The sequence below is a fragment of the Eimeria acervulina genome, genomic scaffold, assembly GCF_000499425.1.
Source record: "Eimeria acervulina Houghton genomic scaffold, Eah_scaff81, whole genome shotgun sequence".
NCBI classification, from domain to species: Eukaryota; Apicomplexa; class Conoidasida; order Eucoccidiorida; family Eimeriidae; genus Eimeria; species Eimeria acervulina.
In genome coordinates this window covers 33,500-48,605 of record NW_013549587.1, presented here as the reverse complement: position 1 = coordinate 48,605, position 15,106 = coordinate 33,500, and the positions used below count along the sequence as shown (strand labels likewise).

The window sequence follows — 15,106 nt, the reverse complement described above, 5'->3', positions numbered from 1 at the left end:
AAAAGCGTGTACTCCGGACTTTCTCTGCAGAGCAAAGTGGCACGAGTAACGGGAGATGCAACCTTGAGCGCTGCCTTCGTAGAATTCGGCGGCATTTTCCGTCCCTCTTACAGAGTCAGATGCCTCACAGCATGGCAACAGGCACTGAAGAAGTTCGGCCTGCAAAGCACGCCTTATTATTCCCTGCAGGACGCACTCACCAGTCCGCAGGAAGTGCAGGAATGGCTTATGCAAGGGCTCCCGGATGACGAACTCTCCGTAGAAAATGCGGCCATCACACTTAATGCGCAGTGCTGTCCTATGCTCATCGATCCACACCAGCAGGCGGCGAACTGGTTAGCCTACACTTTCCCTGAGATGAAGGTATGTGCAGTGATGTAGGTGCGCGACAACGTTCGAAGAGCAATTTGCCTGACTACATGACATAAGCGACCTAATTCTGAGCATGCAGCATGGTACCTGCAATGTTCTGTCTTTTTTAGGTGCTTCGGGCTGAAGAGCCCAATCTTCTGAGGTCACTGCAACTCCTCATTCAGTGCGGAGCGACGGTGATTCTTGAGTGCTTCTCTGAGCGGCTAGACCCTGCTCTAAACAATTTGCTGGAGTGGAAGCGGCCGCGGAGAATCGCGGCCTCCTTTGAAAGCCCTACTTCGGTGGACACTGCCCACACTGAGCTGGAGGGAAGCGCATCTTCCAGTGTTGCCCTAGGCAGTGCTCTTGTGGAAGTGCACCCCGAATTCCGCTTGCTGCTAAAGACCCCACTAAATGCTCCGCATTTTCCTCCGGAAGTCTGCTCTAGGCTTACCCTCATTGACTTTTCTGTGGGATGCAAAGGTCTAGAACAACGACTGCTGCGACTTGCACTTCAAGCTGCTGCCCCAGATATTCACGCAACTTGCTTGCGTCTTGTTCACGAGGGTGCAGAAACTCGTGCGCAACTTGTGTCTGCGGAACAGCGCATGCTTGAAGCCCTGAGCAACGCCAAAGTGAGGCTAACTGTTGCTGATGCAGCACGGGCGTCGAGTAGTTTTCCACACGCGGCAGGTTACCGTTGCGTCGAATGCCTCGGGTACAAAAGTATCCGGTTACGTGAAAGGCTGTACGCACAAATGTTCAACTTTGTGCGTGAATAGCCAGTGCCAGTACTACCCCTAGTTCTTGAAACCAAGGGGCATCGCATATGAGCAATCATCAATCCTAATTTATTCCATGCGATAGTCCGTGTGGATGTTTGCAGGAGAGCGTCCTAGATGATTTGGAGCTTCTTAGTACGCTTCGCCATGCAAAGGCCGTCTCCGAAAGCTGCAGTGAAAGACTTCAAGAACAACAAAAAGCCCAGGCTGCTGCCGATGCAACACTCTCGGTCTATTCGCCTGTCGCCCGGCGGGCAGCTAGCCTATTTGAAGTACTACAGCAACTCGAAAGCGCTCATCCCATGTATCTCTTCAGCGTTCAGATCTTCCAACAGTGTTTCGTCGACGCTGTTTTGGTGCGTAAGCGGCCGGGACCGACACTATGGACTAATGCAAAGTGGCATAGGGAATAGCACTTTTGTATATGCATGCAGTACTTTGTAGCATATCTTTTGGTAGATTGATTCAAAAATCAGTAACTACTCTTGGTGTTTACTTAATTCCACATTGCTCAGGAAGTCCTAGGAAGACCGGATGCGGGCTCAAGACAGCAAGATGTTTCTCTCTACACGTCTGACTTAGTAGGGGCAACGTTACGGAGAGTATACGGCAGTATTAACCCGTGCCTTTTCGAGAGTCACAAGCCACTACTACCGGTCCTCCTTGCCTTGCAATCTCTTCAACTTAGAGGGGCAACTACACACGAGGAAATGCAGCAGTTGCAAGCACCATTTGTTCTGCCGCATAGCGTGGACGAGACGGCAAATAAAAGCCGCGACTCCTCTTCAGCAGCACCGAAGGCCGTGGATGCCTCATGGCTGTCAACAAGCTCTCGCGAAAAACTCGAGGGCCTTCGTCGCCTCGGAGAGCCATTCAGCTCCCTTGTCTCCTCAGTTTTGGAAGGGGACGGTGATTGGGAAGCCACACTCTATGAGGAGAACCCTTTAGCTAGCGACTGGCCCGACTGCTGGAACGAGCGGCTCTCACTACTGCAGCAGACCCTTTTAGTTCAATGCATAAGGCCCGAATGCCTTCGAAGTTGCCTACAGCAGGTTTCACAGGCTGAGCTAGGCACAGTTTTGGGAGAGGTATCCCCATTGGGTCTCGGCGAAGCCCTAGAATCGGCTGGATCAAAACGCCCCCTCCTCATTATACTTGGACCCGGAGCAGACCCCCAAGAAGCGCTATTACAACATGCCGAAGAAACGCATATGCGCAACAAGTTCGTTTCAGTTGCCATGGGCAAAGGGCAAGGTCCAAAAGCAGCTGCTGGTGAGGATGCGGTACCCCCGATGTACTGAAGTGCAGCGAAACTAGTGAACAGATTAGGAAGCGTTCTCTGCGCCCTCTACTCGTAGTGCTGCGGCTCTCTGTGAACGGCCTAGAAGGCCCCATTTTCCTAAATGGTCTTTCTTTCCTTCTAGCGTGCAGTGAAGGTCTGCGGATACAGAGCAGCCCCTTTAAAAGAATGGGACGCTTTGTCTGCAGCGATCAGCAGCGGTGCAGAGAGCGGTCAGTGGGTACTTCTCCAAAATTGTCACCTTGGGCTGGGTTTCTTGAAGCAACTGAGTGTCATTGTTACTGACTTGGCGATGCAAACTCCCCACAAGGACTTTCGGCTGATTTTGACTACTGTTCCGTGCGATGACTTCCCCAGCGCTATCCTTCTCGTGCGCACGGTCTCTACCCTTCCCGCGCACGCACGCAAGCGTGCGTGCTTCTCTGCTATCTCGCAACCACCCGGGCCTCTATCTTCAGCCAGTGCACCTATACATGCCTAACTACTAAGGCCTGACCTCACGGGTGTAATATTTGTGTTCATTCCAATTTCCTCCAGCGAAGTTTGAAACTGGCCTATGAGTGTCCCCAAGGCCTGCGGCAAAACTTGGTTCGCATCTACAGCGAAGCTTTCCCCACATGGCTTGTAGGTCACATTCGCATCCGCAGTGAAGTCATTTTAAGCCGTTGTTCGTGCAAAGACTCCCCTCTCTCTGATGGTTTTTGCCTTGTGGCTTACTGATACACTGTTCAGCGGAGCCATTCATCCTTACATAGCAGTTTACGCAGCCTTGATCTCATAATTGCGCATTGCGGCGTTATGTTCCTCAAACCGTAGGACGCACACCCAAGAGCTAACGCTTTAAGACCAGTGGTTTATCGAATTTGTTTACTCCATGCGCTTCTGCTCGGTCGCCGCCGCTTCGGTCCGCTGGGTTGGGTTAACCCCGTTGAGTTTTCGTTTACTGACTTGGCAATTTCTTTACAGCAGTTGCAAGCTGCTGTACCTCCAGATGGCTTGCAACCCTTGCCTTGGAGCCTTTTACAGCACCTTGTATCAGAAGTCAATTACGGCGGCAGAGTGACGGACGAGTGGGACCGGTAAGCTTCAGCCCATTCCAAACAGCAAGCTCACTGCTGTCCGTTCTCAACCGGACGAAACCACAAGGGTAATGCTCGTCGTGGTCAGGCGTGCCTTGATTGAGTCGTAGGAGGCTCCTCTACCACTTGTGTCAAGAAGAGCTTACCGAGGAAAGTTTGAAACGAGACTCCCGTCAGTCCGTTTTTGGAGCATTCATAACCCCTTCACCCAGCCTTACGTGCGCTGAAACCCTTGCGCACATCAGGACACTTCCAGCTGAAGAGGAACCAGAGGTGACTGTGCCATTGGTGAAGAAGTTGTTGATGCTTTGTTGCCATCAGCAGCGTACGATATCCATACGGTTCTCAGCACAACCCACTCTGAGTCAGGGTTCTTTTGGCGGGGTAGCGGAAACTCCCCTAGTGGAAAACGAAGTGGAGCTTGAGATGCAAGTTAATCTCTGCATTAAGGCTAATCATGCTTTGCGTCGCAGCTTTTCGGTTTACAAGCCAATGCTGCAGTCGCCGTGGCAACAGCTGAGTCTTCCGCCATGCAGCACCTTCTGATGCAAGTTCAGCAGCAGCAGGTTTCAAGGCCTAGCTCGGGGCCTACGGCCCCTGCAGGAGGGAACAGCAACGAGTTTACGGAACGAGCGGCTTCTCTGATGGCCCAGCTACCTCCGCTATTCAATGTGGAAGAGGTTTTATCTTCAATGGTAAATCCTTATGAGAATGCACTGGATGCGGCATTACTCCAAGAGCTGGCACGGTACAATGCGCTGATCAGCATTACGCGGAAGTGTCTCCAGCTTGTTCAGGTGACTTCTGCCATGGGGACTGGTCTGCAGACTGTGTCCGTCATTTAAGGATAGCTTGCTTAAATCGGCATGGCCGCGTCGATAAAGGCAATGTGCATGAATAACGAGCGTATTCAGCATATTCAGTGTCTTCTTTGCTCTCAGGATGCAGCTGAGGGAGTCATAGAATACACAGCGGAAGTTGAAGAAATGTACCAATGCCTGAGGCAGAACCGTGTGCCGCAGGCAGTGGTAGCAGCAAGCTATCCCATGGCGTTTGGGCTGGCCGCTTGGATGGCCAATCTAAGGCGTCGTGTTGATTTTATGGCAATGTGGCTACGGGGCCAGCCTCCACAACCGTTCTGGCTCCCAGGCTGTTTCAGTCCTCGAAGCGTTTGCACAGCCATGCTACAGCAGTATGCGAGGCGTCAAAGCCTAAAAATAGATTCAGTAGGCTTTACGTTCTGCGTTCTGGATGATGAAGAAGACGCTGCAGCGTCTAACGCGCCTGCGAACGAGCAGCAAAAAGGCGGTGAATCTGCCCCAAATTTTGCACATGACGTATCAGGCCTTTTCTTGCATGGGGCCAGCTGGTCTCCAGAAGAAAAGGTGAGGGTTCTTCTCAATAGTGGAGCCTGTGTCAAAAGGCTGTGCACTTCATTGTGCAGTGCAAATATCCTAATTGCATTGCATTCGTTTTCGAGCCGCCACCAGTGCATTCACATGATGACGCCATTTTTCGTCAGGGCTGTTCGTGTGGCGTTCATTAACTAAACACCGGCAGGAACACGCAGATACACCAACAACGGGAAACGGAGAAAAAGCAGAAGGCCGCATGATAAGGATGTGAACAGTGATTACTTCTAACAATTCACCGTGGAAAATAGCCTTTCCTGAGTGTTTCCTCACTCAAGTTCCAACTGGTCTGTATATACAACCGATGCACTGCATATCTCAGGCTCTTGTAGAACAAGATTATTGGGAGGTTTTTTCTCCGCTCCCACTCTTGCGCCTTCAACCAACACCCCTTCATGAAGTAACTCGCCCTGAGCGAGCATACGAATGCCCCCTCTACTGCACATCAAGCCGAACCGGAACCCGAAACACTTCTGGTGAGTAGGGTTTTGTTTAGCAGTCGCGAGCCGCCAGCGTTGGCGGTGGCTGTTTAATGCACGTTTCCTGTTTGATCTGTCTAGCGGCTTCTTCTGCATTAGGTCCCTCGTCAAACTTTATACTTTCAGTCCCTCTGCCAATACAAGAGGGAGACTCAGAAGCCATATGGACAAAGCGAGGAACAGCACTTGTTGCGCAGCTCGACGAATGAGGATCTCAGTACCACCCATTATAAGGCAGCTATATGGTATATTAGGCCTACTTTAGGTTAACTTCATTTTTGCCCCCAAAGCCTCCTGGCTAACACTCCCTTTCTCTTCGCATCTGAGCATGTATGCGTTGTCTCTATGGCTTCTGCGCGCTCCCAATGATGATGAAGCAGTTCTGGACTTTCTAGCTGGGACAGATTTATCGTTGTACTGTCGCCCTTTTGCCAAGGCATGTCACAATGGCCAGGCTTTCGAAGAGTGCATCTAGCTTCTCCCACTAGATTTTCCTCCGTTGCAAAGGGGCAGATAAATGCACCTTGGATGCGCAACTTAAGCAATTTTAAGAGTCATGGAGGCGGCGCCGAGAGGCGTGCATTAAGTAGCTCTGGCGGATGAAACTGGGGCTATGTGTAATTAAACTTTGGCGAATTTCTATGGTGAACAATTGTCTCCAGCCTGCAGTGCATGTCAGTTGGACCGATCGCAGTCTATTTAGTCGAATGCAGCAGAGAGTGCGTTGTGTTGAAGCAGCTTTCCTGCACTCAGTAGATCCTGTAGTGCTCAGTGAGTGAGTGAGTCTCGAGCTGCAGTTCAAGATTCTATACCGAAGAATGTACTGTTGAAGTAGGGAGCCAACGTGCTCCTGACTATTTGTTTAATACTGTCGGAGCATTGTAAGGGACCACGCTCATGAAGTCCAGGCTCGCGCCACTACTCACACGCATAGTAACTGAAGGACCATTTAAGGCGAAGATGGCAATTTATAGGTTCTCTGGGGAAAAGGCCCCAACTGAGGGCCTTTCTTCCCAAGGACCTTAGGTGGTGCCTTCATTAATTTGTGCAGGACCAGCTGTCCAAAACGGTTGTACTGCGAAGTAACTGACTTGTACGGCCCATGGGTCCCAAAAGCGGACCCACGCCAAGTTCGTAGTAATGAAAACTCACAGAAATGTGATTTTCGATAGATCAACAGAACTTCTTTTCCCTTTTGAAGTCGTGGTTTACAGAGGTTGCTGTGGGTCGGCGGCAACCTGGCATTCCAGCAGCAGGTTGCCAGTCCCCATCTTACATGGTCTCGCGCAAAAAAGTAATTCTCCACAAGCCCTAAAACTGTGAAGTGCATGCATTTGCCGTAATGGCGTTTTCCTTGCAATGAAAGTATGTTGTGGGTGCCCAAGTAACAACAGTCCTTCCGCACTGACCGTGTGGGGCCGATCCCATTGTGCTAACCGATCCCACGCCGGCTGTTGGTATTATGCCCCTCGCACAATATTTTTTTCTGCTTTTGTTGTAGATATTGCCGGTGGCGAAACTCAAAAGGACTCTCCCTTCCTGCACGTGCTCTGTCGTCTATTTCGCGTTGTGAGGCTGCAGCAGTACGTCCAACCATGCAACTGTTTTGGCGAATGGGAATAGGAAAGCTCCATTGTCTTCATTTGTCAGGGTCGTGGTTGGTAGGGTCACTTCCAAATATCCCGTGTCTTTCCCATGCAACGCACGACTCGGGACGCGATCCTGCGGGCACCAAAAATTAGAGTCAGCCAGCAATTTTGAAACAGCTCCAGAGAGCGCAGAGCAAAAAACTCATCAGCGGCGCATGTCTCTTTCCCCAGAAAGGTGCAGCTGGTCGAGTGAGCATTTTCTGCGGGAAACTAGTAGGTGCTGTCTCGTGCAGCGCTTGAGGCTGACTTTGAAAGTGTTTGACTTTGTCGGAGCGAAAACTGCAGGCAACCTGGATGCGATGCCCCGCGAAGTCATCACATTTCAGATTGGACAATGTGGAAATCAGATTGGAAGTCAACTCTGGGAGGTGCTCCTCAAGGAGCACCTCCCAAAGTTGACTAGCGCTCTGCCTGCAGCAACAGCAGTCGGGGTGCATGCAAGCACTTTTGACGAAGGGACATCGTCAATCTTTAGGCTTCGCACCAATAGGTACTCTAGCCCAAGTTGAATGCTCTTGTTGAAGTTGAATGATTTTATGGTTGCCCGTGGTGGGGCTATCGAACTGTCTTATCATCTCATTGCATTGTGCAGCCGGCTGAGGATGGGCGAAGCTGGGGCAGGAGATCTTAAGGCGAGGGTAAGCAAATGAAACCAAGAGTAATTTAGGAGCTATGCCAACTCCTTTCTGGGCTTCTGCATTGTGGCAGTTCAGCGTTGACTCCGCTGGAAATGCCACACATTTTCAGCTCTTTGAAACTCCTCGAATGCCCAGGCCATCTTGATCGATATGGAAGAGGGCGTTGTAAATCGTCTTCTTCGTGGGCGCTTGAGCTCCCTTTTTGACGACACGCTTCTGGTCACCGACGTTTCAGGCTCTGGAAACAACTGGTAACTTAACGTCAAAATAGCACGACGCCAACTGGAAACACTATTTCGGAAGGGATGCAAGAATTCCGCTTTCAGAGCACGCAAGTGCAAAGCCCCCACAGGCATGGGCAAAGAGCTTGCAGAGCCGGGCTGCGTACGTGCTACTTCTTACAGGGCTCACGGCCACGAGGTATATGGGCAACTCCATTGCTCATCAATCGCTGATACAGTGTCAAGGGCCCTGGAGGACTGTGACTCACCACAGGCGAGTCTCGATGACTTTTTCCAGGATACTGGGTCCAGCACGCTGAACCAACCAGCTAAGCACAATCTTGGCTGCGTGGATAAGCAATCGAGTGCCAGAAACCCTATAGCGCAATTGTAGTGGAAATAGTGTTTTTTTCCTGGCGTCGGTAGACTCTTTCACGATGTTTTGCAAGGTATATCACGTGAGCTGAGTTCACGCAGGCGTTTCTATTTCTTCATTCCCTCGGTGGAGGGACTGGATCAGGGCTTGGCAGTAAATGCCTTGAAAGTAAGCAGTTCCACTGCTTCCTTCTGCTCCAGTGATTGCCACCACCGTTGCTGCATCAGAACGGTCATACGCAGAGGGTTTTGCGCTCAGTGATGGCAGATCTGCACCCTCAGCTTGCACGCCTCGTCTGCGCTGTCAGCCCTGGGGAAACAGATGATGTAATAACTTCACCCTACAACGCGACGCTGGCTCTTCAGGGGCTTCGGCAAGATGCTACGTGTGTTTTTCCTCTCTGCAATGACTCGCTAACTCAGGTGAGGAAATATTCGGAGATACCCCGCCTTTGCCGACGCTTCTCAGTCCTACTGTCTGGACCTGAGGCCACGTTGATATCATTTTCAGTTGTTATTTGAAGAACCATTGTAAAAAGCGGTGTCCTCATTTATGTTAAACTCCTGCGGAGGTTATGGGTAACTGTGTGGCTTTTGCTCAGAAGGTCCCGGGATTAGAGAATCTCAACCCAGCCAAACCGTTCGCACATGCTAATGCAGTGGCTGCTCAAATGCTGGCGCACTTGACAAGGTTCGTTCAATCCAGTGTGTTTGGTCTGCTCACACCGCGAGACACCCCTGTGCACTGCTAATGCAGAGCACTTATCCTGCAATGAAAGCTAGCGGAAGCAACTAGGAAAACAATCTCTGTTGCTACACACCTGATGGGCGCTGTCTCAGCTCCGTGAGATTCAGTGGCCCGTTAGACATGGATTTGCTGGACATTAGTAGCAATCTGGTGCCGTACAAGGGTCTCCACTTTTTGGTTAGTGCGTTATCTCCTCTGGAGTCCAACCTTCGTCAACAGCAAGGAACCTCGAATCTAGTCGATCCACGCGACAAAAAAACAATGCCTTTCAGGCGTATTAGCAGTCAAGCGGTTTCACGATGCGTAGATATGCTGCTTGACGTTCTATCTCCCAGTCATCAGCTCTTAGGCATTCATCCAAAAGCCAGCACGTAAGGCAGGGCCCCACAAAGTTGCTGGCCTCTTCGTTGAAATGAAAGGCTTTCCCTCAAGACTGAGAATGTTCCTATGTGTTGCTTGGTGTTTTGAACATTCCCGGCTACTACGCCAAATTTCAAAAGTTGGATCGTCTTCTCAGGTGTCTAACCTGGGCAGCTCTATTCAGAGGCCAGTGCGTAATGGGTGACATTGTCCAACTGGCTGAGAGGTATGTCGTTCATCGAAAGGGCTGTAAGCGTACAATGTCTCGACGACTCAGCCGAGCGTGAAGGCAGTGTGTAAACAGTCCTCTTGTCTTTAGGGTGAAGAGGAACTTACGATTCCCGTCGTTTTGTAGAGGCTCCACCAGGCTCGGAATATGCTCAACTCCACCACCTGGTCAGGTTAGCTGGAGCCCCTTCATTCACTAGATTAGGAAAGCAGGGGAAGGGCATGAATTCAGCGTGGCCTCTAACCGTAAACTTCGAACACTTCAACTTATGGTTTAAAATATGGGCGAAGTTTATCGAGGGATGGATTGATCCGTCTGCTCCTGTGCACTCACAGGGGATGTCCCTCCTCAGCTTGTTGAATTCATGCGAAATTCGGCACCACTTAAGTCGCATCTTGGCCAGGTTTCTGAAATTGTATTCTAGGCAGGTAAGCCCAGAGCAAGTTTCGACGTTCTTTATTGCATCCATTGAAAATTTCTGGTTAGAAAGAACAGTTCTGTAGATCTAGACACTCCAACTGGCCGCTTAACATCTGCAGGCTCACGTGCATCATTACACTCAGTATCTGGAGAAAGACGCCTTGAACTCTGCGGCCGCATCACTAAAAGATCTTATTGCAGACTACGCATATATCAACGTCCATCTACTCCCACCACCGTCATTTGTGCCATCATACGTAGACGCTGAAATACCAAGTGCTTGTAGCGCTGGAAGCAGCGTGTATCGCAACGCTTGGCCCCTCATTTAGTACCGATCCCGCTCCTCGCCGCGCGTCTTGCACGGGTGAAGCCACTGAATATACAATTGGCATCCCGATTCCGTGGAGACAAAAGCTGTAGATTTCAGCTGGAAGGGATGCTGATCCCCACGCCTCGTCCTATATCAGAGCTGTGTCATGGAAACATACTGAGAACTAGTACAGGGCCGGAAGTTTCAGCGTGCAAGGTTTCTTCCAGAGAAAACAATGTACGTGAAGGGCTATGGCTATGTAGTCATTCGCAATTGCTGATAAACAGAATGCTTGCGGTATTGTGTGGGCTACCCTCTTTAGGATTGCATGAAGGTTCTATGGTCAGCATCACTTCTTTGGCAATGACGAGAGATCCCACGTTCCTCAATTGGTCTATCCGCCCATAACCCAGGCAAACGTTGCAGCAATGCTATGGCAGGATAGCTGTGGCAAGGCACATATAGCCAGTAACCGAAGGTACTTTTTCTACGTAGGGTTAGTCTCCCGTTTACGCTTTGTACTACAGGCCGCATGAGGCGGAAACTTAAACCTGGTTTTCATATCAGGCTAGTTAACGCAGCGAGGGACGCTTCTAAAGGCATCCAGTGCATTTGTGCCGGACAAAACATTTCTCTACTTCGTGTGTAGCCTTCCTCAAAGTCCACATTTCCCCCGGCACAGTGCCCTAGGTAAACAGCATGGTTATGAGGTAAAAGTATTGCCTACCTCGTTATACATGAGGAGTAAAGTGTAAAATGCACTTCCAAATATCGCCTGTACGTGGGTGCGGCTCCTCAATCCCATCCCAAGGCAAGGTAACTGATAGCAAGAGGTGTAATTTTTGGGACCTGTACGTCAATAGCCTGTTGAGTCAAGTGTGAAGTTAGCCAGAGGCCGATGAAGCCCCTGCACAGTGAAGCGAAGTCGCTGCAACTGTGGGCATCGTGAACAGAGTCACCTGGTCTTCGAGCCTTATGGGCAGAGGAAAGGATATATAACCGCAGATCACGGCACATCAGGAGACCTTGGGGGAAAATACCACCCACAATAAAGAGCGAGAAGACTTCAGGACGAAAAAACGTAAGCTGCAAGACTTCACAACGAGCGAACGTTCGATGCTCCGTCGTCGCCGTCGGTGCCAAGTTGGAGTTGCAGTCATGACCGCAGATAATTGAAAGCTTTCGAAGCCCATTTTTCTACATTTCAGTGGATACATCCTTGTTTATGTGTCATGTTTTGGGTATTGAGTTGCAATGTTCCCTTCGTAACGCTGCATTCATGCCTATGGCTGGTTGGCCCCAGGGGAGCCATAAAGAGCTCTTCATGAAAAGTCAGCCTAGCAAACTTCCAAAAAAACTCGCTACAAAATTATATGCAGGTCTAATTTGTGAGAAAAGCCCATCCTGGGGGTCAACTACCACGTCAAATATGCAGGTGACCGACTTGCAGAGTTTACCCGAACGGAAAAAGCAGCAGCATAGGCGCTGCCTAGGGTAGAGCGTAGTGTGGTATGCACTTAATAAAACGAACTGTCCTTGTATGGAGGAATTTCGCTTGTTAACGGAGTGGCATAGGCTGTGCGGCGGTCCAGGGATATTGACTTATGCTACCATGCAAATGGAACATAAGACGCGTTCCTTCGCAGGAAACATGATTATTCATGCCAGGGGATAGGACAGCCCAAAGCATAGGAACTTGTTTTAACGTCCTTTCTTGGAGGTATGTGGACAGTTGAAAGTCGGTCTTTCTGTACTGCTTGTTTCCAGCTGCTATGCTGCTTTTCTCGGGTCTTTGCTTTCCCCTATCACATTCTATAGCGAAGAAATCTAGGCATGCTAGGCCAGACGGCTGCTACGGGGGCAAGTTTCATCTCGTCAGAGGACCGTAGGCAAGGCGAAACGTTGCCCCTGTTTCCTAAAAGGTGTATGCCCTCTTTAGGAGCATGGAGCATTACAAGAAGTTGAAGAAGATTGGATCTGGAGCTCAGGGAGAATGTTATCTTGCTCAGGACACCAATACGTGTGCGTACATAGCCTCCCAGACTTGTGCCACGTAATCCCGCACTACTGAGCAGTGCTGCAGTACTGTGCCGCCACCTCAAGTGCTACCATTGATGACATTGGCGACTTCCCGGGAGATCACAAATGGAACAGGGTCGGCACTCATTGTAAACAGTGGGCATTCGGGGCCTCTACGAACCTGTTTCTCGTATCCCCTGCGTATCTGTGTGGCCCGCGTTTTTCATGATACAGAGATGACTGCTTCTTCTATTCAGGCCAAATGTGCGTGATCAAAGAAGTCAATCTTGGACTGCTAACTCCTCAAGAAAAACAGGAAGCGTGGAATGAAACGCTTATTTTGCAGAACTTAGAACCTTACCCTAACGTTATTGACTACTTCGAAGCGCACCTGGACCCGGAAGGAGAAAAGCTGTCTCTAATCATTGAATATGCAGACAGCGGAGATCTTGCAACCCAGGTTCTGTGCAGAATGGCTTTGCTTGATGAGCAAAATGGCGCCAAGCGGGCAGTATGCCGTGCTCTTCCCGAAAAAATCACCCGTTGTGAAGGTCCATTCTTCCAGGAACAGCATATCATGCTTGTATTTGTGCAATGCCTATTCGGGTTGCATCATCTACACAAGAACAGCATCATGCATCGAGACATTAAGACTCACAATATTCTTCTGTTTAGCAATGGCCTCGTGAAGCTGGGCGATTTCGGGGTTGCCAAAAGCTTCAAGCGTACAAAAGTTCGCAAGTCTTACGTGGGATCGCCCCTCTACATGGCTCCTGAAATCCATTCCAGCCAGGGCTATACGTACAAGGCTGATATATGGTCGCTTGGATGCGTCCTTCACGAGCTCTGCTGCCTCAAACACCCGTACACTGGTATGCCCATATTTTTCTAGCCACTGCTACTGTTGGCTCGCATTGAGCAACTATTTGGATGCCAAGGTTTGTCTTCAGCCTGAAAACACGTCAAACGCGCAATTTCAAGGCGCGCAAACAAGTTGACACTTCTGCATTTACGCATTAATGCAGGGAATAACGTAATACAACTCGCAATGGAGGTTACTAACGCTCCTCCACCGACTTGCTTGGATGTTCCACCTCATATTTACGCTGTAGATCTTCTGCACCTGATTAATCGCATGCTGCAAAAAGACCCGGATTTACGTCCCAGCACTGCTGAGATAATTCGCATGCCCTTTGTGTACAAGTATTCAGAGTTACTGGCTAGCAGGTTGGGCTCCCTAGAAACAAGGCGCAGGAAACACTTTTGCTGCGGGTATTTTCTGAGTGGATGATACGGTTGACCCAGCCATCACTGAGTGCTCTGCGCTGTAATGCGCTACCACTAGGTATGAAGTTCTTCACCACTTCAAACAAGTCCATGAGGAATTTAATGGTGCACTTTGTGACCTGCCACCTGCCTTTCCATGCCTAGAAGCAACAAACATGCGCGGGCAAGTAAGCTGGATGCATTGTTACGCGGTGATCTCACTGGACTTCCGGTTACCTGCGTACTACCCGCTTGGAAGTCTAATCACATATGCGTTTGCCAAATGCGTCAATATTGCCCTACAATTTAGGCGCGTTTAGTTGCTCTTATCGCGGCCTCTGTGGGTTCCCCGTTTGTTTAGATTTGAATTGAGTATTGAACCCAAGCTGCTCGCATTTGGCATTGTTTTGAATTCTGATGGGCATACCTTTGCTCACAAAAAAAAAATAGGGTTGCTTAGAAGCAGTAATAGGGTGAAGCTGCGTTGCGGGTACGGCCAGGACGGAGAAGTTAAAACTGTGACGGAAACGGAGTTATTCACGTCTGAGGAGGAGGCAATACCGGCTGTGACGACCGAGTTTGAACATACTCAGAAGAAAGGAGAGTCACCTGAAGGGCTCTTAGCTTCCGCGGCGAAATTTCATGATCTCCAATATGTAACTAACAGTTCTAGAGGCAAGGATGGAGCTGCGGTTAGTGTGGTTGAGGCGTGCGCAGACTTGCCATGGAAGTCTCCAGCTACAGTAGAAGCAGACAACTTGGGGGAGGCACAGCTAGATGATAAGCAGTTCCTTATTCCAGATATCCCACTTAAACCAGCTGAACCCCCACCCGACAGGAGCGCTTCAGCTGGCGACCGAGAACTACTTTTTCTGCTAGATGCTTTGACACCCGACGGCAGGCCCACCTCCGCGGACCATGCCAGACCCCCAACAAAAGAGTCAAGTCAGAACGGCAGTGCGACCAAAAATGTCATTTCTTTCGAAAAGGTTTCTCCACTGAATAGTGTGGATCCACAAGCCAAGGGGTACGTATATTCAGAAATGGCATGTAATCAACATGCTCAAGCCAATCAACAGGGCGTTACTCCTGATGCTCGTATCATGCAGCCTTGCAGCAAAGTTGCATGCTCGCACGCATCCACAACCCCTTCACGACGTAGATCAGATGAAGGGAGGTGCATCTCAACTACGCAGCGCCAGCAACCCAGGAATTCAGCTGAACTCCCCTCAGCCCAAGCATGTGGTTCTTCCGCTCCCTCTGGCAATATTGGTCAACGGAAAGCTGAAAGTTTCTGGGTAAAGCTATGCTGCAAAGGAGACCCAGAGACAAAATACTGCAGGCGTAGAGGAAAAGCAGCAACACCTGGTGCTGAGTCCACCGTATGCTCAAGAGCAAACGTCGGTGCCGGAGCACCCCGTACGAGGCGTGGAAAACTCCTGAGAATCAGTTCTTGCCGGCGGTTTAA

At 50.1% G+C, this 15,106-nt stretch overlaps 4 protein-coding genes across 4 annotated transcripts in view; all 4 read left to right on the top strand.

Moving 5' to 3' along the window:
- The window catches only part of EAH_00014030 (hypothetical protein), a gene marked incomplete at both ends in the record, with an annotated part of 17,895 nt that extends 15,461 nt beyond the window's left edge, over window positions 1-2,434 (top strand). Inside the window, 4 exons of the mRNA XM_013394347.1 lie at window positions 31-363; window positions 483-986; window positions 1,238-1,489; window positions 1,649-2,434. Coding sequence (XP_013249801.1) covers window positions 31-363; window positions 483-986; window positions 1,238-1,489; window positions 1,649-2,434 — 1,875 coding nt within the window. The remainder of the gene's footprint in view (window positions 1-30; window positions 364-482; window positions 987-1,237; window positions 1,490-1,648) is intronic.
- A 1,608-nt stretch (window positions 2,435-4,042) lies between these two features.
- Window positions 4,043-5,612, top strand: EAH_00014020 (Dynein heavy chain 3, axonemal, related; the record flags this gene model as incomplete). The annotated part of the gene is made up of 3 exons (XM_013394346.1): window positions 4,043-4,309; window positions 4,454-4,820; window positions 5,530-5,612. 3 exons carry the CDS (start codon window positions 4,043-4,045, stop codon window positions 5,610-5,612), a joined length of 717 nt encoding a protein of 238 aa, XP_013249800.1.
- Window positions 5,613-7,351: 1,739 nt separating this feature from the next.
- On the top strand, window positions 7,352-9,599 carry EAH_00014010 (tubulin epsilon chain, putative; the record flags this gene model as incomplete). Its single annotated transcript, XM_013394345.1, has 7 exons — window positions 7,352-7,542; window positions 7,645-7,690; window positions 7,826-7,941; window positions 8,595-8,709; window positions 8,889-8,977; window positions 9,127-9,211; window positions 9,552-9,599. 7 exons carry the CDS (start codon window positions 7,352-7,354, stop codon window positions 9,597-9,599), a joined length of 690 nt encoding a protein of 229 aa, XP_013249799.1.
- Window positions 9,600-12,634: 3,035 nt separating this feature from the next.
- Window positions 12,635-14,940, top strand: EAH_00014000 (NEK kinase, putative; the record flags this gene model as incomplete). Its single annotated transcript, XM_013394344.1, has 5 exons — window positions 12,635-13,244; window positions 13,485-13,584; window positions 13,718-13,826; window positions 14,139-14,665; window positions 14,835-14,940. 5 exons carry the CDS (start codon window positions 12,635-12,637, stop codon window positions 14,938-14,940), a joined length of 1,452 nt encoding a protein of 483 aa, XP_013249798.1.
- Between the last annotated feature and the right edge of the window lie 166 nt (window positions 14,941-15,106).